The 26,667-nt window shown below is 38.3% G+C and overlaps 1 protein-coding gene across 1 annotated transcript in view; it reads right to left on the bottom strand.

The window, feature by feature from the left end:
• Nucleotides 1-26,667, bottom strand: part of LOC124803208 (dynein beta chain, ciliary-like) — a 586,091-nt gene that overhangs the window by 374,668 nt on the left and 184,756 nt on the right. Inside the window, exons 12-13 of the mRNA XM_047264389.1 lie at nucleotides 26,196-26,420; nucleotides 14,027-14,253 (exon numbers count right to left, since the gene is read on the bottom strand). Of these exons, the coding sequence (XP_047120345.1) occupies nucleotides 14,027-14,253; nucleotides 26,196-26,420 (452 nt within the window). The remainder of the gene's footprint in view (nucleotides 1-14,026; nucleotides 14,254-26,195; nucleotides 26,421-26,667) is intronic.

Raw genomic sequence — 26,667 nt, 5'->3', positions numbered from 1 at the left:
CCTGGTTCTATGTCTTTCTAGTTTATGAGCTTTAGAAAGTGGTTCATACTATTCAATGCCTCGGTGAGATCACAGAAAATTCACGAGCTTTTTTTTATTTATCAAAAGAGCAGCTAATATTTTCTAAAAAACCATTTATAGCTTGTATAGTTGTTTCATTCTTGTGAATGTCAAACTGATTTTTTCAGTTTGATAGTGGAATTTTGTATGAAATTCTGTGTCTGTATAGCAAGAAATTGTTTCTGCGACATCTGAAAATAAAAGGACAAGTTAAAAAACCAAACTTTCTTTAGAGGAAAGAACACCGTCAATAACATCAATTCTTTACACAGTCTCTCTCAACATCCATGCACTTGGTTAATCTCTCCCACTACTGTCCTGAAAGAAGCTTTTCACAGCATTGTGCACATTCACTTTTGTGCCAAATCCACAACCTTGTTGTCTGATAAAAAGCTTCAGTTCGAGCAGGACATGCATTACCCTGAAGCAAAATTACACTTGTTCAGAGCTTCCCTCTCTTCTTTGTTTTGCTTTTGGATTTCAGATCTTGTGCTACCTGTGACTGTTCATCATCTGACATTTAGTAATGTAATGAATCAGCAACACCTAAACAGTCATCAATTTTCCTGTAGAAATAAGATGAAGATGGATGTTTACACACCATGCTCTGCTCTTACTCTGTGGTTCATAGTCACACCTCATCAGTAGTGGTTAGTATGTGACTTAGAAAGTCTTCTTATTGTGTTTCAGAATGCCTTTATATGGTTCTGACACTTCCAAATGTCCCTGGTTGTGTTTGTCTGTCAGCTGGTGTGGTAGCCAATGAACACAAACCTGGCTACTGTTTAGAAATTCATGCACAACTGAAAATGCTGAACCATTTTAAAGTCTGATACGTGCACAATATCATCATTTGTGGCATGACAATCATCACAAATCATTAATTTCAAAGTGGAAGATGTACCTGAATGCTCTTTGTTGCAGATGAATATTTAGAATGCAAAAATGATAATCAATTGTTAATAGTAACTTTAAGTAATTGATGACTGTGCTTTTCACCTTACTAGGAAATCAAAAGGCATGATTCATCATCTTTTGTGCATTTGCATTTGAAAAGTGTGCATTTAACTTTGTCACAATTGAATGTCTGAGCATTGGTTTGGTCGTTATAATGCTGGTTAGCTTCTCTTCACAGTTTGTGTTCTTCAAACATGAAAAGATTTTACACAGGTTTTGCACAGTGGTTCCATTAAATTAATGAGTTTTACTGAGTGCCATATAAACTTTGCAAATTATATACCTATGTAAAGCAATGGCACACAGTTCAACAAAACAAGGCCAAACACAACTACGCAGCATGAATTAGCAGAATGAGCTAGAAAGCCAATTGTACATATGTTAATCACATTTATGAGTCAGTTAATTAGCAAAAAATATGTTAAAGTGCACAGCTACATATGAAACATGAACAAACCTATTCTGAACTTTGTCTAAAGTGAATAGGTTTCATCCTGTAATGGTGTAAGTAAATGACTTATTGTTGAATGTAAATCTCAGATGCTGGTATGCATACAGAGCTTAACATTCAAGGAGGCTTTTGTGACATCATAGCCAGTTTTAAAGAATTTTCCCCCATATCAAGTGAAATAATTATTAAATGACAGTGTCTCTTACCCATAAGTGAAAAAATATTTAATTTTGTTACGACAAACCTCTAAGTAAAGCAGAAATACCAGAACCTTGTAACTATTACTAACATAAAATACTGATGAAATACTATAAAAAGAAATGTAATACTGGTGAAAGGTCTTGCATTATCTGACACTCTTTTTCTTGGTTTCTCTTGCTATTTTACACTGTTGCCTCTGTTATCATTGCTGATAGGAGAGTCACTGTGCTGTATAACTTCTTGTAAGTGTCATAAAGTTGTTTTCACATTAAAACATCTACAAATCATATTTTTTGCCTATAGACTACATTATTTAATTATCCTTTCAGTGAAAACATAGTAATAACATACCAGTGAACGAAAGTGAAACATTTAAATACAGAAACTTTTCATCTGGTTTGCAATATTTTTATGCACCATTTTGTGTGTGATTATCATTTAATTGTTACACTCACAAGAACCTGCAATCATATTTATTTTTCAAAGTCTGATAATCTTTCTTGTTAATGTTTACCAAAGGAAAACATTATGTCTGCTCATGGTCATATAAATAAATAAAAAACTATAAAATGAATTGTTCTCCAATTTAACTGTGGGCCTTAGCTAATTTCAAAAATCTAACCAAGAAAGTGATAACAGGCATAAATATTCTTGTCTATCATGCAGATTAAATACGAGAAATTAAAAGACATAATTCTTTTCTTCGCCACAGTTCTTCTTACAACATTGCCACCAAAGATGGGATTTTCAATAAATCATTTACAAAACTTCAAGTTTACCTGCTGTCAGATTTGATAGTTAAACTGAGGTTTTACTTCAGATTAGAGGCAGTAGCATTATTAGGGACTGATCTGCCGTGGAATTACCTCAACATCATACAGACAGTTCACAAACATACTCTGTGTGGATGAGCATTGTCTTGTGGAACAATAGCGCTAGAATACTGTCACATGAGAGGCAATATATTTTTTGCCCTTACCTGAAATCATGCGCAATGTATACCTACACCTTGATACCAGAAATAATGCTGCTGTGCCTCTCCAAAACAATGAAACAATGGAACCTCTCTCCTGGTCACCATCATACTCACTTATAATGGTCACCTGGGGTTGTGCATAAACACAATTCATCACTGAACACAATGCAATGCCATTCATCTGCATTCCATGCACCCCAGTTATCACACAACTACAATAGCTGCCTACACAAGATGGTAATTCACTAGTCTGCCTAGTGTGCTGCTGCTAATGTCCAGGATGTAACAAAATGTTGCATAGACTGCATTACTTGTTCACAGACAGCAGGAGCACATGTAAAGTGGTTAAGATGTGCTTGGTGCACAATAGCGCAATTCTCTCTTGTGATGGTGAGGCTTGGCAACTGGAACCATGATGGCAAGTATGCCTGTACTCACATGCAGTCATCTGGGCACCTCACTTTTTTCAGGCAAAGATGGGTACAATTTTTGTACTTATTTCTGATAGTTTGCACAATGTTTTCAGTTCAAAAACTCTTCAACAATTTTTGTGATGTCTGGTTTAAATTGTTCATTCTAATTGGGTCCTTTACTGTTCATTTACTAGTTATGTTACCTACTATATGTTACCTGATACATCAAATTGTTTGTTAAGCTGTAAATCTTTCTGTTCGTAGATAATTTACATGCGGCTTATGATAACAAAACAAGTACTGTGTGTATAAACTAATTTTTTTATGAAACATTCAGAATTTTAGATTCATAAAAACTAAGTACACTCATAAATCCCTTACAATAATATTACTCAGGAATGTTGTTACATGATTTTTCAAATTTCTGAATGCAAACCTTTAAAAATCCAATATTACAATCGAACAGCCCAATTTTTCTATGTTCAAAAATGTATTCTTTTATTAGAACAACTTGTTAGTTAATGAAATATTGCAAACATAAATTGGGGTTCTGGACATTTCTTGGTAGTTGGCAGACATTTCTAGTAAATGGGGAGAAAAGTTCAGTCTAAAACTCTGACACAAAAACACATACCACTCTGTCTTATGTGTTATTAGTGAGTATGTAAGTGATCTGATATTTTTCTATACCAGGCTATAAATAGGCACTGTGAGCAACAGCACAATTATTTAACAGTAAGACTTTGTTAAGTAAAGTCAGTACAACTGAGTCTGCATGTAGCAATCTAGTCATTCATGGTTCAGCTGTCGTTGAAGACTGTTTTGGATGAGCATTCATTCAGAAAGGTTCCTAGAGCCATAATTGCACCAAAATAAGAATGCCATTCTAACAGTTAAATATGAAAATGAAAAGTCACTGGTGGAATACCAATGATGGAAGTAGTAAAGTTAACATCATATCATATGCTTGAGACAAAGCATTGTCATCTATAAAAACAAAAACAAGACTGAGATCACTGGTGAGCCTGCAGATAAATCATTCCCCTGAACTAATAGAATACTCATAGTACACCTACACAGCTATGTAACTACATTGTCTCCATCAGATACATTGAGCCAGCACTGCAGATCAACTTGGTAAGGGTTGTGCTGGGTGGAGTGGGTGGGTTGTGGAGGGGGGGGGGGGGGGGATGAGCTGGGTAGTAGGAGGAAAGAATTTGAGAAAGACAGCTGGCAGCTTGGATGGAAAGGCAGGAATGTGGCACTGGAGAGCTCCCTCTCTCTGCATGCAAGGAGAGTTATGGTTAGCACACAAGTAGGTAGGGCAGGGGGTAGTGGGAACTGAGGCCAGGAGGGTAACAGAACTGAAGGATTTTGCGATAAAATTCTATTAACTCACCACTCTTTTTGTAAATCTGAGATGATTTTGACCTCTTGATCTGCTCATAATTGTCTCCCACAAGTCCAACCCCTTGTCCAAGTCGTGGGAGACAGGCAACAGCATGAAGTAGGGCATTGCCTGTAGGAGTGAGGTGCAGTGGGGACTGCGTATGTCCCGGGACAACTACGGTAGCTGTGAAGGTCCTACAGGAACCATGAACAGTGATGGCTAATAGGGCTCTGGTGAAGCTATGATAGCCGGCCGGTGTGGCCTTGCGGTTCTAGGTGCTTCAGTTTGGAACCGCGCGTGACCGCTACAGTCGCAGGTTCGAATCCTGCCTTGGGCATGGATGTGTGTGATGTCCTTAGGTTTGTTAGGTTTAATTAGTTCTAAGTTCTAGGCGACTGATGACCTCAGAAGTTAAGTCACATAGTGCTCAGAGCCATTTGAACCATTTTTTGAAGCTATGATAGGCCCAGCAAGCCCATAGTGGATTATGATTTCTGCTTTCAAAAATAGAATGGGCCTCGGAAAGGACGGATTTAATTGATGACGAAATTGCTATAAACAAGGACTAAGATTTGGAACATTAAATATACAAACATTGATTGGAAAGGTGGAGGAGATGACAGACATGACGGAAAGAAGGAAGTTAGACCTATTGGGGTTAGCTGAAATGAGATGGAAATGAGAAGGAAGGAGAGAACTGAGAAAAGGCTACCGACTGTACTGGAATGGAAATGAGGAGGGAAGGAGAAATGGAGTCGGAATAGTAGTAAGAGATGGATTAAAAGAGGACATGAAGGGGATGATGACCAAAATATCACTCAAGGGGATGACCATAGAGGTAATACAAGTGTATGTGCTGCAGGTGGGTTGCACTTCTGCAGAGAAGCAAGAGTTTGAATAGGAAATGCAGAAGCAGATGGGAAGGAAAAATATGACAGTAATGGGAGATTTAAATGCACATGTTGAAAGAGAAAGACAAGGGTGCGAAAGTGTGCTTGGACCACAAGATTACCCGGTACAGTCAAGACTTAAAGAGAAAGTCAATAGTTGACTACTTCCTCTATGACAGTGAGATAAATACGAACATTATTGACATTAAGGTAATACCATCAGAGGCTTTGGATAGTGACCACCATTTGCTGGTAATGAACCTGAGAGGGACTGAGGATAATAATAGGGACAGAAAACCAGGACAGATGAGTAAGAGTATGGAAGTTGAAGGAGGAAGAAAGCAGGCTACAGTACCTACAAATAGTACAGGAAAGCATTCCAAAGGATGAACCAAAAATGGTAGAAGAGGAGTGGGGTAGATTCAAGGGTAGTAAGTGCGGCAGAAGCAATATGTGGGAGGACAAGCAACAACAAGGGATGGAAAGAAACACCCTGGTGGAAAGATAAAACAAAGGATATAGTACAGAAGAAGAATAGAGCCTTTAGGGTATGGTTCCAGAAGAGAACAGTAGAGACAAGAGAAGGGTGTCAGGCAAGCAAGAAAGAAGCAAAAAGAATGGTGGCAGAGGAAATAAGAAAGTGGATGGAACAGTGGATCAGAATGATGGAGGAGGATAGAGAAGGTTCAAAAAAGGTGTTATATGGAATGATTAAAAGTAAGAGGAAGAACAGTATGACAGATTATGCTCGAACGGTGAAAAAAAGTGGCCAAGATGTATCGAGTAATGAAAATTGTGTGGAAACAGAAGATGATCCCAGAAGACTGGAAGAAGGGAATAATTGTCCCAATCTTTAAGAAGGGAAATAGAAAAGAGTGCAAGAACTATCAGGGTGTAACACTGATGAGTCATTGTGCAAAGATTTTTGATAAAATTTTGGAAACACAAATTCAGGCAGGAAGGTCCACGGTGGATCTAATTTTAGCTGTAAGACAACTGTAGGAACAGCACTATGAATATGGAATAGATCTGCTAATGACCTTCCTGGATATTGAAAAAGCATATGATAGTGTAACGTAGAAGCAAAGTGGGGAAAGCCCTGAAGAACAGAGGAGTAGCAAAACAGATTATTTGGAGGATAAGGGAAATGTACCATGGAAGTGTGAACTGTGTGAAAGTGGGAGGAGAGAGATCAGCTTGGATTGAACAGAAGAATGGCTTGAGGCAGGGAAGTACACTTTCACCATTACTCTTCATTGTAGTGATGGATGATATGATGAGTACAGTAGCCAAGTAATTGGTGAAAGGAATATGAAAGCTATGGTGTTTGCAGATGATCTGATGATTTGGGGGAATAAGGAGGAGGAAGTACAAGAGCAGCTGGACGTACGGGAACGAACAGTACAAGAATATGAGATGAAATTAAGTATAAGTAAGAGTGAGATGATTATCACAATAAGAAAGAAGAAGAGAGGAACAACAGGAATAACCATTGGTGGGGTACGACTGAGGAGAGTGGAGAGTTTCAAGTACCTAGGAAGCCTGATACAGGAAGATCGAAAAAACGACAGAGAAATAAATGAGTGGGGGAGGAAAGCAGAAACAAACATAGGACTGACAAGAGAACTAATAAAAGAAAAAATTAAATGGATAATAAAACAAACACAGCAGACACACAATAAGAACAACCAAACAGAAGCAGCTGCTATGAAAAGGTTAAAACAAAAGTTAACAAACAATAACATATTAATAACAAGAGAAGACAAGGGAAATGTAACAGTACTCATGGATAAAGAGCAATACATCACAAAAACCAAGGAATACATAAACACCAATGCCATACAAAAACTGAAGTCAGATGCAACTACAAAATTCCAAGCAAACATGAAACGAACACTGAAAAACATTGAACACACACTCACAGACAAACAGAAATACTACAGAACACAGAAAAACCCACAAGCACCAACACTCCGCAGTTAACTGAAAGTACATAAATACGGAATGGCAATGAGAGCTGTTATCAACTTCAAGGAAGCCCCAACATGCCACATAGCCAAACATCTCCAAAAGTTAATTACAAAACACTATAAAGAAGTAAACAACAGAACAGTGATAAACACAGGAAACCTAATAGAAAACGTACAGAACATACACGTACCACACACAGCATCACTGATTTCATTTGAGATAGAAAATATGTATACCTCCATCCCTATCACAGAAACAATAGAAATCATGGAACAAAATCTCTAAAAGAAATAACAAATATGCTCAGACTGACAACTGAACAAAACTACTTTCAGTTTGAGAAAGAATATTATCTACAAAGTGATGGACTGCCCATGGGATCCCCAATATCAGCAACACTAGCAAACATTTTCATCAGTCATCTAGAAAATCAGATATTTGAAAAGATAACCACTAATGAAAGTTTCAAAATCATATATTGGTACAGATACGTGGATGACATGATTTGTCTGGTAGATGAGCCAAGTGCAAAAATAGATAAACTCCATTCGGAAATAAACAAAGCTCATCAGAACATAAAATTCACACTTAAAAAACAAAAAGAAAATCAAATAAATTTTCTTGACATTACAATAAAAAAAGATAATGGCAAACATACATCTTTAGAAAACCAACAGCCACAGACACAATAATTCCACATCCAACCGCCCTCATAGCCAGAAACTTGCAGCACTAAGACACATGTTACATAGATTAAACAGAATCCCACTCAACAAGAGAAACTATGAACAAGAAATGAGTACAATCATACAAATAGCTAGGAACAACAGGTATGACACACATGTGGTACACAGGCTCAATCAAAAAATAAAAACACAAATACAAAACAAACACAACATTTCTAGAATACAAGAGAACCACCAATGGCAAGGTCCATGGTTCATTGGGGGAGGGGGGGGGGGGGGGGGGGGGAGACGGACACAAATATGCATACACAAACAGATCACAGATACTTCAATAATTACACTCGACAGTTTGGCAATAACATTCGATCATTGGCAAAAACATTTGACAGTCGGAAACAGAAACCAAAACATTGCATTGAAAGAAGTGTTCAGTTAATAGTGCTGTCGAAAGCGGGAAAAATAGCGCAAATTGGCATTCATAAGAAGAACACCACCAAAAATGCAACAGGAGCGTAATATGTACAAAATTGTCAATGCAACCTGTAAGTACAGTTCAAAACATTACTACTTAATAGGAAATACCAACCACCAGAACAGTTTATAACAGTTTGTATTCCTTTTTGCCTGCTTCATTTACTGCATTTTTATATTTTCTCCTTTCATCAATTAAATTCAATATTTCTTCTGTTACCCAAGGATTTCTACCAGCCCTCGTCTTTTTACCTACTTGATCGTCTGCTGCCTTCATTACTTCATCCCTCAAAGCTACCCATTCTTCTTCTACTGTATTTCTTTCCCCCATTCCTGTCAATTGTTCCCTTATGCTCTCCCTGAAACTCTGTACAACCTCTGGTTTAGTCAGATTATCCAGGTCCCATCTCCGTAAACTCCCACCTTTTTGCAGTTTCTTCAGTTTTAATCTACAGTTCATAACCAATAGATTGTGGTCAGAGTCCGCATCTGCCCCTGGAAATGTCTTACAATTTAAAACCTGGTTCCTAAATCTCTGTCTTACCATTATATAATCTATCTGATACCTTTTAGTATCTCCAGGGTTCTTCCATGTATACAACCTTCTTTCATGATTCTTGAACCAAGTGTTAGCTATGATTAATTTATGCTCTGTGAAAAATTCTACCAGACGGCTTCCTCTTTCATTTCTTACCCCCAATCCATATTCACCTACTATGTTTCCTTCTCTCCCTTTTCCTACTCTCGAATTCCAGTCACCCATGACTATTAAATTTTCCACTCCCTTCACTACCTGAATAATTTCTTTTATCTCATCATACATTTCATCAATTTCTTCATCATCTGCGGAGCTAGTTGGCATATAAACTTGCACTAGTGTAGTAGGCATGGGCTTCGTATCTATCTTGGCCACAATAATGCGTTCACTATGCTGTTTGTAGTAGCTTACCCGCACTCCTATTTTTTTATTCATTATTAACCATACTCCTGCATTACCCCTATTTGATTTTGTATTTATAACCCTGTAGTCACCTGACCAGAAGTCTTGTTCCTCCTGCCACCGAACTTCACTAATTCCCACTATATCTAACTTTAACCTATCCATTTCCCTTTTTAAATTTTCTAATACGCCTGCCCTATTAAGGGATCTGACAATCCACGCTCCGATCCGTAGAATGCCAGTTTTCTTTCTCCTGATAATGACGTCCTCCTGAGTAGTCCCTGCCTGGAGATCTGAATGGGGGACTATTTTACCTCCGGAATTTTTTCCCAAGAGGATGCCATCAACATTTAACCATACAGTAAGGCTGCATGCCCTCGGGAAAATTACGGCTGTAGTTTCCCCTTGCTTTCAGCCGTTCGCAGTACCAGCACAGCAAGGCTGTTTTGGTTAGTGTTACAAGGCCAGATCGGTCAATCATCCAGACTGTTGCCCCTGCAACTTCTGAAAAGGCTGCTGCCCCTCTTCAGGAACCACACGTTTGTCTGGCCTCTCAACAGATACCCCTCCGTTTTGGTTCCACCCACGGTATGGCCATCTGTATCGCTGAGGCATGCAAGCCTCCCCACCAATGGCAAGGTCCATGGTTCATGGGGCGGGGGGGACACAAATATGCATACACAAACAGATCACAGATACTTCAATAATTACACTCAAAAGTTTGGCAATAACATTTGATCTTTGGCAAAAACATTTGATAGTCAGAAACAGAAACCAAAACATTGCATTGAAACAAGTGTTCAGTTAATAGTGCTGTCGAAAGCGGGAAAAATAGCGGGACTGGACCAGACTCTGAATGTGGCTCTCCAGCAGGGATACGACTTATCTAGTGGTAGCAGTAGTAGTAGTAGTAGAAACTTTATTCATCTGTAGATCTCTTTTTACAAGTTAATGATATCAATATAATAGAAGGAAACATTCCACGTGGGAAAAATTTTATATAAAAACAAAGATGAGGTGACTTACCGAACGAAAGCGCTGGCAGGTCGATAGACACACAAACAAACACAAACATACACACAAAATTCAAGCTTTCGCAACAAACTGTTGCCTCATCAGGAAAGAGGGAAGGAGAGGGGAAGACGAAAGGAAGTGGGTTTTAAGGGAGAGAGTAAGGAGTCATTCCAATCCCGGGAGCGGAAAGACTTACCTCTTTCCTGATGAGGCAACAGTTTGTTGCGAAAGCTTGAATTTTGTGTGTATGTTTGTGTTTGTTTGTGTGTCTATCAACCTGCCAGCGCTTTTGTTCGGTAAGTCACCTCATCTTTGTTTTTATATAAAATTTTTCTCTTTTTACAAGGATATAGAACATTCCCAGTTGTGTCAATTGATTGGACAGTGGACTGTAAATCAGCTGTACACCATATCTGCAACTTTTCTTTATAAAGCTTCTGCTGCATGGTCTAGATTGCAATTTAGATATGTAAATTATTCAGACATCAAGTGGAATACCTAGGTTATAGAGGCTTAGAACTGACTCAAAACATGAGCAAGACTTATTCATTCACTTGCACCAACAAACTTAAAGGAACTAAAAGTTTTCATGGAAAAAGTAAATTACCACTTTGATTTCATACCACAGGCAGGTGAGATTTCTAACTCATTAAATAATTAGTACAAGAGACACACATGATTGATTTGGAAAAAGGAACTGAAAGTTTTCATGGAAAAAGTAAATTACCACTTTAATTTCATACCAGGCAGCATATTGAGCCTTAAAAACAGCCCTTAAAAAGATTTTGTTTAGCATTTTTCAATTTCTCCACACCTCTCTTCTAAGTCATTGATGCATCAGAAACTAGCATTGAAGTGATTCTGTCCAATAAAAATTCTGACAGGCCTGAACAACCCATTGCTTGTACCTCTCACACTCTGAGTCTAGTTCATGCTAATGATAGATTGCGAAAGAAGCTCATAACTGTTTTTGGGTTTCAAACATTCCACACATTCTTATATGGGATCAAATTTCACCTAATCACTGAGCACAAACAACTCCTTGCTCTTTTCAGACATCAATGACACCTTTGGTGTTTAGGGCTTCCAGATGAATGCAGGGGCCACTGTTGCCAGGGCAACTGGTAACAACCACCTATTGTGTCAAGTACGGTACTTTATTATCAGTGGCTGGCCTGCATACCAACCTCCTAGCACCCATAATATCACTATTTGCAGCATCAGTTACAGGTCATCAATGGAGTCATTGTCTGTCTTCTGAAAAATGAAGGCTGCAGGCTGCTTACACTTCAGTTACTCCAGAAGATGCTCCACCAGGATGACTGAGCATCATTCACGTAAAGGTGATGCCACTTCATCTATTGGCTGGAAATCAACAGAAACACAGAGTGCCTGACGATCATCTGCACCACCAACCAGCCTGGTCCATACCATATATACCGTGGGACCACATTAATGTTTTCATCATCACAACTTTCTTTAACAACATATGGACGCTCTTACAAAATTTCCATATGTGGGTTGTATGCATTCTACCAAGTGCTCCTTGCAGCACCATCTCTGCCCTCAAAGATAATTTCTCTATTGCAGGCATCCCTTGAACCCTTGTATCAGATAATAGCCCACAATTTGTTTCTATTGAATTCTTTTTCCCTGTTTGCCAGTACGGATCACAAATTTACAGCTTCATGCCACCAAGCCTTAAATGGCAATGCAGAATGTATGATTCATAGAGTACAAAAGCAACTCATGAAAGCAATGTCTGCCTACCACAACCAGGTGGACTCCCTGGTGGAATTCATATCTTCATATGAAACCACTTCAATTCATGGACATTTATCAACTAAGATATTCCATAGCTGCTGATAATGCAATCTGTTAATCTCTTTTGCACCATGATGCATCATCTCCTCACACAGCTGACCCATGCTGCTCTGAGAGCCCACACCCACCCTCAACGCCCCCTCCCCCCTCACCAGTGTGGGACAATATATATAGTCCGGTCAACTGGTCTTCAAAACAACAGTTTTTGTAAGAAAATTGTGAAACTTTGCACACCACTGTGAAGTACATGTCAGAGTATACATTGAGTTATATCAGTTATCAGGGTTTCTTCCTGTTTCATTTACGTATGGAGCATGGGAAGAATCATTGCTTAAATGCCACTGAGTGTGTTGCAATTAATCTTGTCCTCATGGTTCTTATGGGAGTGATATATAGGGGGTTGTAGTATATTCCTGGAGTCATCATTTATAGCCAGTTCTTGAAATGTGGTAAGTAGGCATTCTCACAATAGTTCACATCTAATTTCAAGTGTTGCAAGTTCAGTTCCTTCAGCATCTCTGTAATGCTCTCCCAAGGGTCAAACAAGGCTGCGACCATTCATGCTGCCCTTCTTTGTAAACATTTAACCTCCCCTGTTCGTACTATTCGCTACGGGCCTCACACACTTGACCAATATTTTAGGGTGGGTTGCAAGTATAATTTCTAAGTCATATTTTTTGTAGATTGACTGCATTTTCCAGTATTCTACCAATAAACTGTAGTCTGTCTGCCTTCTGCTTTCCCCACGACTGAGCCTATGTGATCATTCCATTTCGTATTCCTAAAAAGTGATACACCCAGATATTTGTATGAGTTGGCCGATTCCAATCACCTGAAATGGGTCAGCCATATTTTTCATCCAGAAAATAAGAACCCAACAAAAATAGTGCTGCTACAAAATACAATGGCACAAAGAAGTAGGGGAAGACTGTAACGACACTTGTACAATATATAAGGAGATCTAAATATTATTGGTGTCAGACAATGAAGGTACAAAATGCTGTGTAGGGATGAATGGAATGGTGTCACAGAACAGGCCAAGAGCCATCACAGGTTGTAGAGCCAGGAATCAGATAAAAAGGAAGGTATGTTTGGAGTTCATAGGATGTTGGGAGAATGACAAGACCATGGGCATCAAGGATGTTTAGTCTTCCCTTTAAGCCATTGACAACTCTTCCCCAACCCTCCTACCCATTCCCCATCTCCTTTACCTCTCATCCACTGTATCTCACACAACTCTTAATCCCAGATGAGCTGCATTGCTGATAGAATGTAGTCAGTCGGAACAATTTAGCTGCGTGGGTGGCAGTGTGTGTGTGTTTGTTCTATTAGCTTTGAAGATGGATTCATTCAAAAGTTCATAACATTTTCAGTCTTGTTTATGTACTTGTTGTCAACTCAATACCTCAACTAAACAGTGAGGTGTTACCTATACTCCTTCAATTAGTTATGTTAGACTCTTTGAAGTCTTTGTGTATTTCTGATCTGTGTTGTAAAACTGATGGATGTCAGTAATATTAAGATTGTCACTATTTTGTTTTGTGTTGTCTTGGTTATTTGAAATTGTTCTGAGCACCTTATCCAAAGGATAAGAAAAAAAGGCACTTATGGTAAGTAATCTGCCTGGTGCTACCAATTAATGTAATCTTCTTCTCTATTAGTGTAAAAGCTCCACAATACAGAATAAATTAGACTTTCTTTGGAAAAAAAGGACCCATTCCCACACAAAAGCATACACAACAGAGAGAGACAGAGAATAATTTTATGACTGTAAATACTCACTTGCAAACCAGCTCTGGCTGATTTCCATTTGAAAGAATATCCAGCAAGTCAGCAGACGAAACAAAGTAGAATCTTGGGTAAGCAAGACGCTTGGTTTCTAAGTACTGAGCTAGGGCCTTCTCACATAATACAAGCATCTGTTGCAGATTCTCTAATTTTTCACAGAGACCATGTCTGTTTGTAGCCACAACAACATTTGGAGTCTTGCTCACATCTGACAGTAAATCCTGTATACAAAAATGAATACAATAATGAAGTTTTTTTAAAGATTGTACAATCAACACATTAAGAAGAAATAAGTCAATAAACACACCAGAAAAGTAGATTGTTAATTAGCCTAAATCCCACCCATGAGATTACAAATCAGAGGCACAGTCTTTTGTCAACTACACTTCATCAACTGAAGCTCCATCTGCCACTCACCCATGATTCACCACCTCAGCAATAAAGTACCTGCCCACAAAAATTGAGCACTATATATCACAGTTTGATCCAGACAGTTTCTCTTTCTTTTTTTCCCTATATCATCTGCGTGATAAATTTTTTACTGTCCTGTGGAAAATGACAAGGTATTACACAATCAAATTAGACAACACATTTTCACGTGCTTTTCTGGCTACAAGTGTTTGCTGCCTCATGCAGAAGAAATGCTTTGTTATGCATCTGATTTTCACTGTTTTTAGTGGGGACAAACATACTATAGTGCTCATATTTTGTGTGCTATTGTTGATTGTATCAAGAAACAAGCTAAGTGAAAAATGTGTGTCTTACACATTTATTTACATACGTCTACATGCATATTCGGCAAACCACTGTGAAGTTACTAACAGATAGTACTTTCAATTATAGTAGGGCTTCTTCTGTTTCAACTCAAGTATGGAGCACTGGAGAATTATAACTTAAATGCCTCTGCGCTTGCTATAACTATTCTAATCTTGTCTTCATGATTTCTATGGCTGTAATATGTAGTGGGTTGCTTGCATCTGTCTTCAACGGTCTGTCAGTTCAGTTCTCCCAGCACCTCTGACACTCCCATGGGTCAAACAAACTTGTGACCATTTGTAATGCCCTTCATTGAACGTGTTCAATATCCTGTATAAATCCTATTTTTTACGGGACCCACAATTGAGCAATATTGTAGGTTGGATTGCTTACACTGATATCTGGTATTTCCATTGTGTACAAGAGAGATCAAGTGTGTCAAATACACTCGCTTCAAAAATCAAGATGCCAACATTTCACAAAAAAACTTAAAATATGGTTTACATGTTGACTGAATCAAAACCAGCATGTATATTACGATATAATAATTATTTGCACATGTTACATACTGAGAAAACAGAATTTCATAGTACACAATCAGTTGTAATCCACATTTGTGCTTTATAAAATTTTGGTAGTAATATCCTTCTGCAGACAATTTTTTCTCCTAATTTCATTCTTTATCCATGTTCTAGGTGAACATACGTAAATTTTTGAGAATTTTTGGAAGTTAACAATTATCATGCATAATATGTTTTGTAGTTAACCAAAGTTTTTGAATAACAGTAGCATATTCTATAAAGTCCCCCAGCAATATCTGGCTTTAAAAATTGTTTTCCCTGAACTACGGTATAGTTATTTACATAAGAAGGGCAATATATCCATCTTTTCTGCCTCTTGTTGAGCATTTTGTTCTAAGGATGTGTGTAAAAGTGTATTACAACCATGGAAATATAGCTCTTACAGTGTCGACTGGTGTGGCATAATCGCATGTTCTGTGCACGTTATAACTGTCTTATCATTTTTCATTCAGTTTCCCCTTTCAAAAGTAGTATATACTGTCTGCATTTGTCATAAATTTCCAATTTTTCAAGTTTGTTACGTGCATTTGTTAGGGATCATAACCTCAATAAAACAAAAGTTTCCAGAATGAGATGGTAGGAGACGAGGTACTGGCAGAATTGAAGCTGTGAGGACGGGTCATGAGTTGTGCTTGGGTAGCTCAGATGGTAGAGCACTTGCCCGTGAAAGGCAAAGGTCCCAAGCTTGAGTCTCGGTCCAACACACAGATTTAATCTGCCACGAAGTTTCAATACAAAAGTTTGAGATCAAAAATTTTTGTACCAACTTTTTCTCTTGTTATACTGTTGCATATTAAACAGCCCATTACTCCACCTCCACAGCAATGTGGTCAGCACAGCTTATTGCCATGTAGAGGACATGGGTTCGATTCCTGGCACTGCCATGAATTTTTCATTGGTGGGAGGATTATTACAGGTTTCATACATCCTCATGGTGCCAACCAAGGAGCTACACAACTGATTAGCAGCAGTTCCAAGGTCAAGGCACCCAACAACAATTGGGAGAGCGGTGTGCTGACAAGATCATCCATACTACATCCATAGGATGACACGGTGGTCAATCAGACCCAAGTGGCCCATCTAGGGCCAGAATGCAGAACTATATTTTTTACCTTTACTTAATCACTTGAGTTCTTAAAATGAAATAGTATTCCTTGTGACATAACAATTCCAGAAATTAAAAGAGAATCAGCAAGGTTAGTTTAAATTTATTCGTTCAGTTCTCCATATAGCATTACACCAGCCAAAATGCATTTCCACAATGAATGCTGTTCTTAAGCACAGGATGAGTTAGTTGCTGGTCATAAGCTGCTGCAAAGTACACTGACAGCTTTCAAGTGATTGGAAACTGTTACAAATGGGTGTGTTAGGAGGGCTAATCAAAGATCAGAGATACCAAAATTATGTCAAGTACTATTCTCTCCCTTGGATACTGTCTCTTCTCTTGCAAGAGCAAGAGATAACTTTAGCCATGTGTGTGTGTGAGTTGTGCTTGAAGTATGCGTGTGCATGATTTTCTATATCTGAAGGTGGACTCTGTCCGATATCATAGTCTATTTTTAAATACACCTCTCTGCCACATCTGTCGTGAATAGCAATAAACCCTATTTAACACTCCTGTTATTCCATCCCAGACTTTTCTTTGTTGAATTGTCATACAGACTTAGTCACTGAAAAATCAAGTGGCAGACTTTGTTTCATGGGTAGAAGACTGGGAGAATTCAATCAGTATACAACGGAGATTGTTTACAAAACTCTTGTGTGGTGACCCATCCTATACTACTGCTCAAGAGTGTGGAAACTTTACAAGAGATATTGAAAGCATACAAAGAAGAGCAGCACGAATGTTCACGGATTTAAGCAATCATTCTTCCCACACTCCATACACAAAAGCAAAATACCCTCTGCTATGCATTTCACACTAGTTTGCACAGAATAATGTAGAGTTACATAGTTTTTATAGGCTTATTTCATCCATGTTTCTGCTAAAATAACTCAATTCCAGATTTCTAATATTGCAGAAAATTATCACAAAAATGTGGTGCTTAAATCTACTTAATTATAATCTCTGTTATTATCTAATAACATTCATCATAATCACTAGTATACTGAACATAATTATGGTGCCCATTGCTGGATACAGGCCAATTCCAGTCTCCAATATGCACTACACTTTTCAGTTATATAAATCCATTTTGCTTCTGCATGTTTTCTACTATCATCTAGCCACCTGTCACAAGCTTGTCTTCTCAATCCTTTTTATCTCTGACAATCCACAAATTATCTCATGGACTACCTAGATTCCTTGTTGTCTACCCTGCCAACGTTTATTTAATTTTCATTACAATCCCAATCAGGTTCCTCTTTTCTCCATTTATTTGTTTTCATTTCTCTCTCAATAATTACCGATAGCCACCTTTTCCACTGCTTACTGAGCAGCCCTCCCCCTGCCCAATTTTCATGTAGTTTTTGTACATCTATCCTAAAGCATACCTGATAATATACACTGCCTGTAAACCTCCCTTTTCAGACACAATGAAAGCTTAGGTTTGTAAATCCTATTTAGTTATCAAACCCACTCTAGGTTCTTTCTTACTCTTCTATTGTCTGTTCATCTTCACCTGCACTAAACACAAACACTGGTTTTATGACTTCCTATTTCAGCCCCGCCATAGGTTTCTCCTAGCCCCCTGAGGCCAGGCCATTTGCAAAAGCACCAAGTCATACACCAGTTCCACTGCAATCATTGCACAGCTTTCTGTATTGGTAAGACTACCAACCAGCTGGCTACCAGGATGAATGGCCACCATCAAACTGTAGTCAAGAGCAAAGTGGACCACCATGCAGCATCACTTATTTTTTTATTTATTTATTTCATTCATGTTCTGTAGACCCATTAGCGATAAATCACTTGGGTTTAGAACGTGTCATTTACATAGATTTGAGACATTTGATTATAATAATAGGTTGTACAATGAATAATATATTACATAGAAAAAAATATTTACAACTATTGTTTTTTGTAAAAAGTTACAAATTACATTGAACAGACTTACAATAGATCAAAATCAATTCACATATTCTCATACATAAATTCGTCCAGTGAGTAAATGGTTTTACTTAGAAGGTATTGTTTAAGTTGATCTGTAAAAGTAGGTGGATCAGTAACTGACATTTTTATTGCCTCAGGGAGAGCATTAAATATTTTTATGCAAGAGTAGTGTACTCCTTTTTGTACCATACTTAGATTCTTTTGTTCAAGATGTAGATCATTTTTTACCCTAGTGTCCCTAGTGTCAAAGTTATGATACATGCTATTCATTTCAAAAAGGGAATGGTTTTTACGCAAGAAACACATGAGAGAGAAAATGTACTGAGATACTGTTCAGAGTATTCTCAGCTCTTGGAAGAGTTTCCTGCAGGAATGTCTGTAATTGACGTCACACAGAATCCTAATGACTCTTTTCTGGGCTATGAGGATTTTGATTGCCTTTGGCTGGTTTCCCCAGAATATAATTCCATAGGCCATCAGGGCACAAAAATAACCAAAATAGGCAGCTTTCAAAGTACTTAAGTCACTGAAGGAAGCAATCGGACGAATAGCGTAAATTGCTGAGCCTTGTCTTTTATATAGGTAAGGAATGTGTAAGGACCAGTTTAGATTGCTATTAACAAGTAGACCCAGGAACTTTGTTGACTCCAGTTTTGTTAAATTCCCACCATTGTCTTTAACATTAATCTCATCTTCAATGTTTTGGCTTGTATGGAATTGCATCAATTGAGTTTTTTCAAAATTTAGTGATAGTCCATTAGAGGTAAACCAGTTAAAGGCCTCCTGAAAAATTGCATTTACAGTGATCTCAAGATCAGTATTTGTTGAATTGTCTACCAGAATCCTTGTGTCATCAGCAAACAAAGTAAATTTTACCTTAGCCCTTGTACACATTGGAAGGCCATTTATGAAAATAAGGAAAAGTAGAGGACCCAGAACAGAGCCCTTTGGGACTCCACATTTTATTGTGCCCCCAAGAAGAGGACACTGGTTCCCCATTAGTGTCATTTACCATGACTTTCTGTTTCCAGTCCTTTAAATAAGAGGCAAGCCACATCCCTGCTTCTCCAGTTAAACCATAAAATTCGACCTTCCTCAGAAAAATCTCATGTTTCACGCAATCAAACACCTTAGAAAGGTCACAAAAAATTCTAGTTGGAGACATTTTATTATTGATTGATTCAAGAATTGCATTGGTGAAAGAATATATTGCATCTTCTGTTGAGATGTTTTTCTGGAAAAAGAATTGACTTTTATTGAGTATATTGTATTTACTAAGATGTTCAAGAATCCTTCTGTGTACAAGTTTCTCAAGAATCTTGGAGAAACAAGGTGAGAGTGAAATAGGACGATAATTGGTTACTTCGTTTCTGTGACCCTGCACAACTGCATATTTAAGTCTATCAGGGACGTTTCCTAGTTTCAGTGATTCATTAAAGATGTGGCACAGGACTTCACAAATGAAAATGTGTGTGTGTTTCAACACTTTGATGCAAATACCATCAATACCAGTTGAGGTTTTGTTTTTCATGGTCCTTATTATCTTCTTAATTTCCTCAACAGTGGCAGGAGGCATGCTAACCTGGGGTATTGCACTAAGTCCACTTCTTTGTAAAAGATTCAGAGTCTCATTTATAGAACCATTACACCCTATTTTATCCGCTGCAGTCAAAAATGCTTGTTGAAAATTTTTGCAACAATTTCACCTTTATCAATGATATTCACATTATGTCTAATTTCAATATTTTCTGCATAGTTTGAGTAACTACCAGTTTCTCTTTTAATAATACCCCACATGGTTTTTATTTTGTTGCCAGAATTATCTATTTCTGATCTGATGAACATACTTTTTGCCTTTATCAGAACTTCATTTGAGATCTTGCAGTACCTTTTATAATGAGCTCTTATTTCAGGATCATTTGTATTTTTGAGAGAAACATAAAGCAGTATTTTAGTCCTACATGATGTTTTTATTCCTTTTGTGAGACACTGTTTGCTGGTATGGCTCTAGTACTTGTTCTTTGCAGTTCTTAGAAGGAAGACAGCTTCAAACTGGCGCATAAATTCCTTTATAAATAGGTTCAATTTGTCATTGACTTTCAGTACTCTATAAATTGGCCTCCAGTCAATGAGTTGAAGATAACTGTTGAAGATGTGAGATTTTCATTATTAATTACCCTAAATGACCTTTTACAGACTTTGTCCTTCTTGTGTGGGCATATATCATTGATAGTTAGCAATTGGCCATCATGCTCTGAAAGACCATTTAGGACTTGTTTTACTGTTGCATTGGTGTTCCTATTCTTGTCAATGAAAATATTATCTATAAGACTTGAACAGTAGTTCGTAACCCTTGTGGGGAAGTCTACCATGGGTGTGAGGTTGTATGTGTTCATTATATGTAGCAGGTCAGCTCTACTACTATCATAATCTAGAAAGTTAATGTTAAAGTCTCCTAAGATGACAGTATTTTTATTTTTTGAATATATATGGGATAGAAGAGATTCAAGTTGCTTAAAGAACACATTGCTTCTCTGATAGGGGACCTATACACTGTTATTACAGTGAGTGACAGAGTCTTGGTGCTAATTTCTATACCACAAGCTTCAAAATGCTGATCAAAACGGTATTTTGTGAGCTCTAGAGATCTATACATTATATTCTGTTTTACATATATTACCACACCACCCTTCTGCACACTGTTTTTACAAAAGTGAGAGGCAATATGATAGCCATCTAGATTCAGCATATTGATACCCTCCTTTACATGGTGTTCGGTAAAACAAAGGATATCAGCATTAGCAGTAGTATTACTGTCACTAATATTCATTGTCAACAGTTCTAGTTTACTTCTTAGCCCCCTTATATTTTGATGGAAAATACACAGTTTGTCACATTTAGTATTGACTTTGAGGAAGTGAGTTGCTAGGTTTCAAGATGGGTGAGTTTTTGCAGGCGCTCATTAGATAATTGATCTTTTGCTGAGTGTCATTTCTGACTGACTTACCTAAGTCATGGTTTTCCCCTTTTTGTTGCGAAACCATAAAAAAATCTTGATTTAGTAAAGCAGGTTTTCTAGGCCTCAAGCTCCTCTTTTGATTGTAGACTGCTGGAGGCCTTGGTGACACTACAGTAGTTTTGATGGAACACTGTGATCTAATTGTTGATCCTGCTGCAGTTAATGTTTCAGGTGCTGTAGTTGATGACACTTCCACTCTTTTGGTTGATGACACTTCCACTGAGTCATTGACACATCCACTCTTTTGATTGTAGACTGCTGCAGGCCTTGGTGACACTACAGTAGCTTTGATGGAGCACTGTGATTTAGTTGTTGATCCTGCTGCAGTTAATGTTATTGTTACCGGTGCTGTAGTTGGCCAGCCGCAGTGGCCGAGCGGTTCTAGGCGCTACAGTCTTGAACCGCGTGACCGCTACGGTCGCAGGCTCGAATCCTGCCTCAGGCATGGATGTGTGTAGTGTCCTTAGGTTGGTTAGGTTTAAGTAGTTCTAAGTTCTAGGGGACTGATGACCTGAGAAGTTAAGTCCCATAGTTGCTGTAGCTGGAGTTAATGACACTTCCACTGTTGACGGGACAGTTGATGTAGTAGAAACTGAGCTTGACAAATCATCTATGTTGATTTCTTTACTTGAATTGTCTCTCAATTTATCCGAAGTCACTGCAATTGTACCACTCTGTGATCCTGGATTGTGCTCCACCATACTTACTGCTATTGGTGGATACTGTGATTCATTGAACTGATTTAGGTTTTCCAGTATTAAGTCACACAATCTAGATTTGCCAGTGCTGTTCCTGTGCATACCATGTGTTTTGAAGTCTTCTCTTAGACTGGCAGCTTTAAGAAAGCTCATATTGCAGAACAGTTTGCATATTTTCTCAATTTTACGATTTGTAATTCCTATTTCTTTATTTACACAAGACGTTTTTGTTGGGTGATGTCGCTCAGGAATACTAACAATAGTTATTTTGAGTGCTGGCACACACTCTAGCATTTTCTTCAGATCTCTTATTGCATGTTTCTCTTCATTTTTGTAAACATCATTTGCTATAGCTATTATTATAAATGAGTTATTTGAACCCGAGTCTTTGTATTTGTGGATATCTTTTGTTACAACATGCAGAGGTGCACCTGGTTTCACTAGACCCATAACATTTACCTTTTCCATGTTTTCTTTCAGTGTTTCAGCTAGTCCTCTTCCATGACTGTCTGAGAATAAGTAAATATTTTCTTGATTTACTTTCCGATTTTCAGCCCTGTCATTTTTCCCCAGCAATAAAGTGTTCCTAATATATAATGTAGTAGTACCTTTTTGCTGCCGGAACGAGTGAAATGTTTCTCATTGAGACTTTTTGCTGTAAGGTATTCATCAGAATTCACAATGACTTTCGTTTTTTGCACTACAGTACTGTCTGGTAATACCTGATATCTGTTACTTAATTTGATATGAAAATTATCTGTAGAAACTTTCACCTGATGTGCCTTTTTAGGTGTGTAGGACATGTATGCCAACTACCTCTGCAGATGATGAAGAAATTGATGAAATGTATGATGAGACAAAAGAAATTATTCAGGTAGTGAAGGGAGACGAAAATTTAATAGTCATGGGTGATTCGACAGAAGGAAAAGGAAGAGAAGGAAATTTAGTAAGTGAATATGGGTTGGGGTTAAGAAATGAAAGAGGAAGCCACTGGGTAGAATTTTGCACAGAGCATAACTAAATCATAGCTAACACTTGGTTCAAGAATCATGAAAGAAGGTTGTATACATGGAAGAACCCTGGAGATACTAGAAGGTTTCAGATAGACTACATAATGGTAAGACAGAGATTTAGGAACCAGGTTTCAAATTGTAAGAAATTTCCATGGGCAGATGTGGACTCTGACCACAATCTATTGGTTATGAACTGTAGATTAAAACTGAAGAAACTGCAAAAAGGTGAGAATTTAAGGAGATGGGACCTTGATAAACCGAAAGAACCAGAGGTTGTACAGAGTTTCAGGGAGAGCATAAGGGAACAATTGACAGGAATGGGGGAAAGAAATACAGTAGAAGAAGAATGGGTAGCTTTGAGGAATGAAATAGTGAAGGCAGCAGACGATCACGTAGGTAAAAAGACGAGGGCTAGTAGAAATCCTTGGGTAACAGAAGAGATACTGAATTTTAATTGATGAAAGGAGAAAATACAAAAATGCAGTAAGTGGAGCAGGCAAAAAGGAATACAAACATCTCAAAAATGATATTGACATGAAGTGAAGCAGGGATGGCTAGAGGACAAATGTAAGGATGTAGAGGCTTATCTCGTGAGGGGTAAGATAGATACTGCCTACAGGAAAATTAAAGAGACCTTTGGAGAAAAGAGAACCACTTGCATGAATATCAAGAGCTCAGATGGAAACCCAGTTCTAAGCATAGAAGGGAAAGCAGAAAGATGGAAGGAGTATATAGAGGGTCTATACAGGGGTGATGTTCTTGAGGACAATATTATGGAAATGGAAGAGGCTGTAGATGAAGATGAAATGGGAGATATGATACTGCGTGAAGAGTTTGACAGAGCACTGAAAGACCTAAGTCGAAACAAGGCCCCAGGAATAGACATCATTCCATTAGAACTACTGACAGCCTTGGGAGAGCCAGTCCTGATGAAACTCTACCATCTGGTGAGCAAGATGTATGAGACGGGCAAAATTCCCTCAGACTTCAAGAAGAATATAATAATTCCAATCCCAAAGAAAGCAGGTGTTGACAGATGTGAAAATTACCGAACTATCAGTTTAATTAGTCACAGCTGCAAAATACTAATGCAAATTCTTTACAGATGAATGGAAAAACTGGTAGAAGCCGACCTCGGGGAAGATCAGTTTGGATTCCATAGAAATGTTGGAACACGTGAGGCAATACTGACCCTACGACTTATCTTAGAAGCTAGATTAAGGAAAGGCCAAACCTATGTTTCTAGCATTTGCAGACTTAGAAAAAGCTTTTGACAATGTTGACTGGAATACTCTCTTTCAAATTCTAAAGGTGGCAGGGGTAAAATACAGGGAGCGAAAGGCTATTTACAATTTGTACAGACAGCAGAGGGCAGTTATAAGAGTTGAGGGACATAAAAGGGAAGCAGTGGTTGGGAAGGGAGTGAGACAGGGTTTTAGCCTATCCCCGATGTTATTCAATCTGTATATTGAGCAAGCAAAGTTTGGAGTAGGTATTAAAATCCATGGAGAAGAAATAAAAACTTTGAGGTTCGCCGATGACATTGTAATTCTGTCAGAGACAGCAAGGGACTTGGAAGAGCAGCTGTATGGAATGGACAGTGTCTTGAAAGGAGGGTATAAGATGAACATCAACAAAAGCAAAACAAGGATAACAGAATGTAGTCAAATTAAGTCGGGTGATGCTGAGGGAATTAGGTTAGGAAATGATGCACTTAAAGTAGTAAATGAGTTTTGCTATTTGGGGAGCAAAGTAACTGATGATGGTCGAATTAGAGAGGATATAAAACGTAGACTGGCAGTGGCAAGGAAAGCGTTTCTGAAGAAGAAAAATTTGTTAACATCGAGTATAGATTTAAATGTCAGGAAGTCGTTTCTGAAAAGTATTTGTATGGAGTGTAGCCATGTATGGAAGTGAAACGTGGACGATAAATAGTTTAGACAAGAAGAGAATAGAAGCTTTTGAAATGTGGTGCTACAGAAGAATGCTGAGGATTAGATGGATAGATCATGTAACTAATGAGGAGGTATTGAATAGAATTGGGGAGAAGAGGAGCTTGTGGCACAACTTGACTAGAAAAAGGGATCGGTTGGTAGGACGTGTTCTGAGACATCGAGGGATCACCAATTTAGTATTGGAGGGCAGCGTGGAGGGTAAAAATCATAGAGGGAGACCAAGAGATGAATACACTAAGCAGATTCAGAAGTATGTAGGCTGCAGTAGGTACTGGGGGATGAAGAAGCTTGTACGGGATAGAGTAGCATGGAGAGCTGCATCAAACCAGTCCCAGGACTGAAGACCACAACAAAAACAACAACAACCTACAATAACCTACTGTTCCCCCATCCTTCTCCCAACAGTTTCTGCACCTTCTGTCTTATGACTTCCTCCCAACTCATGTCCCCTCACCCTCATTGGTCTCACTCTCTGCCAATGGACCCACCAGTCTTTTCCCCCCTCTGCTCCTCTCTTTGACTCCTCTGCCCCACCCCCACCCACATCCCTTCCCCCACAGCCGCCCAATGCTGCCCAAGCCTTGTCCTGCTAAATACACAGTAGTCCCTACACACTATGCCATTCAATGCTCCTCTCCTCCCCTACTCATAGTCTGCTATCCCTCCTCCTGTCCCACTCCCAACAGCTGCCTTTGTTCAACACAACAGCTGCAGTCCATCTAAAGCAGCCAGAGATACCAGCCATGTGTGCATGATGTACGCCTGCTTGTGTGAATGTGTGTGTGTGTGTGTGTGTGTGTGTGTGTGTGTGTGTGTGTAGGTGTGTGTGTGTGTTCTTTTCTTTTCCGAAGAAGGCTTTGGCTGAAAGCTTAGTGTGTAACAGTCTTTTCATTATGTCTGTCTGCAGCTCCACATGTCATCATTACATTGAGAAGCAATCTATCCTTTTCATAATTTTTGACACACAAGAAAACTAATTTTGAACATTTTCTGAACTAGTATAATGAAGTTAAAATTATAAACTGAAACTAAATTTTTGTCTTTACAAGATTTCAAAAAGGGCTGATATGCATTGAAACAACTACTTACTCTGAATTCTCTGTCGATTCTATCAAACCTCTGGGAGTCTTCTGGTAGCTGATTACGAATATCTTCTGACCCTATAAATATTGATTCAAGGTGGGTCCATGTACGTTGTACCTCAAACCAAATTGAAATAACTTGATCAGCATTCGAAAGTTTCGTCCGCCAGTCTGACACCTCTTCCAGGAAATAAGCAATGTACTTGGAACCCATTAGATTTTGCAGCTGCACCTAAAAAGTTGAAAGGAAGTTGGAATCAGCATGTAAAAAAATTACCACTGATGGTATGGGTTGACAAGAGAAGAAAAAATATGCATAAGAATAATATTTCTAGACTCTTTCCAATACATCTACAAAATGCAGTTATTTAACACATATCACAGGAGCATAGAGTATCAACCAGTTAGAAACAATATAGCTAGAGCTTTCAGTATCAGATTGTTTCCAATTTGAAATACCCATATCTGGTTGACTTAGT

This window comes from Schistocerca piceifrons, chromosome 6 (assembly GCF_021461385.2).
Source record: "Schistocerca piceifrons isolate TAMUIC-IGC-003096 chromosome 6, iqSchPice1.1, whole genome shotgun sequence".
Classification (NCBI taxonomy): domain Eukaryota; kingdom Metazoa; phylum Arthropoda; class Insecta; order Orthoptera; family Acrididae; genus Schistocerca; species Schistocerca piceifrons.
This window is presented reverse-complemented; position numbering and strand designations above follow the sequence as displayed.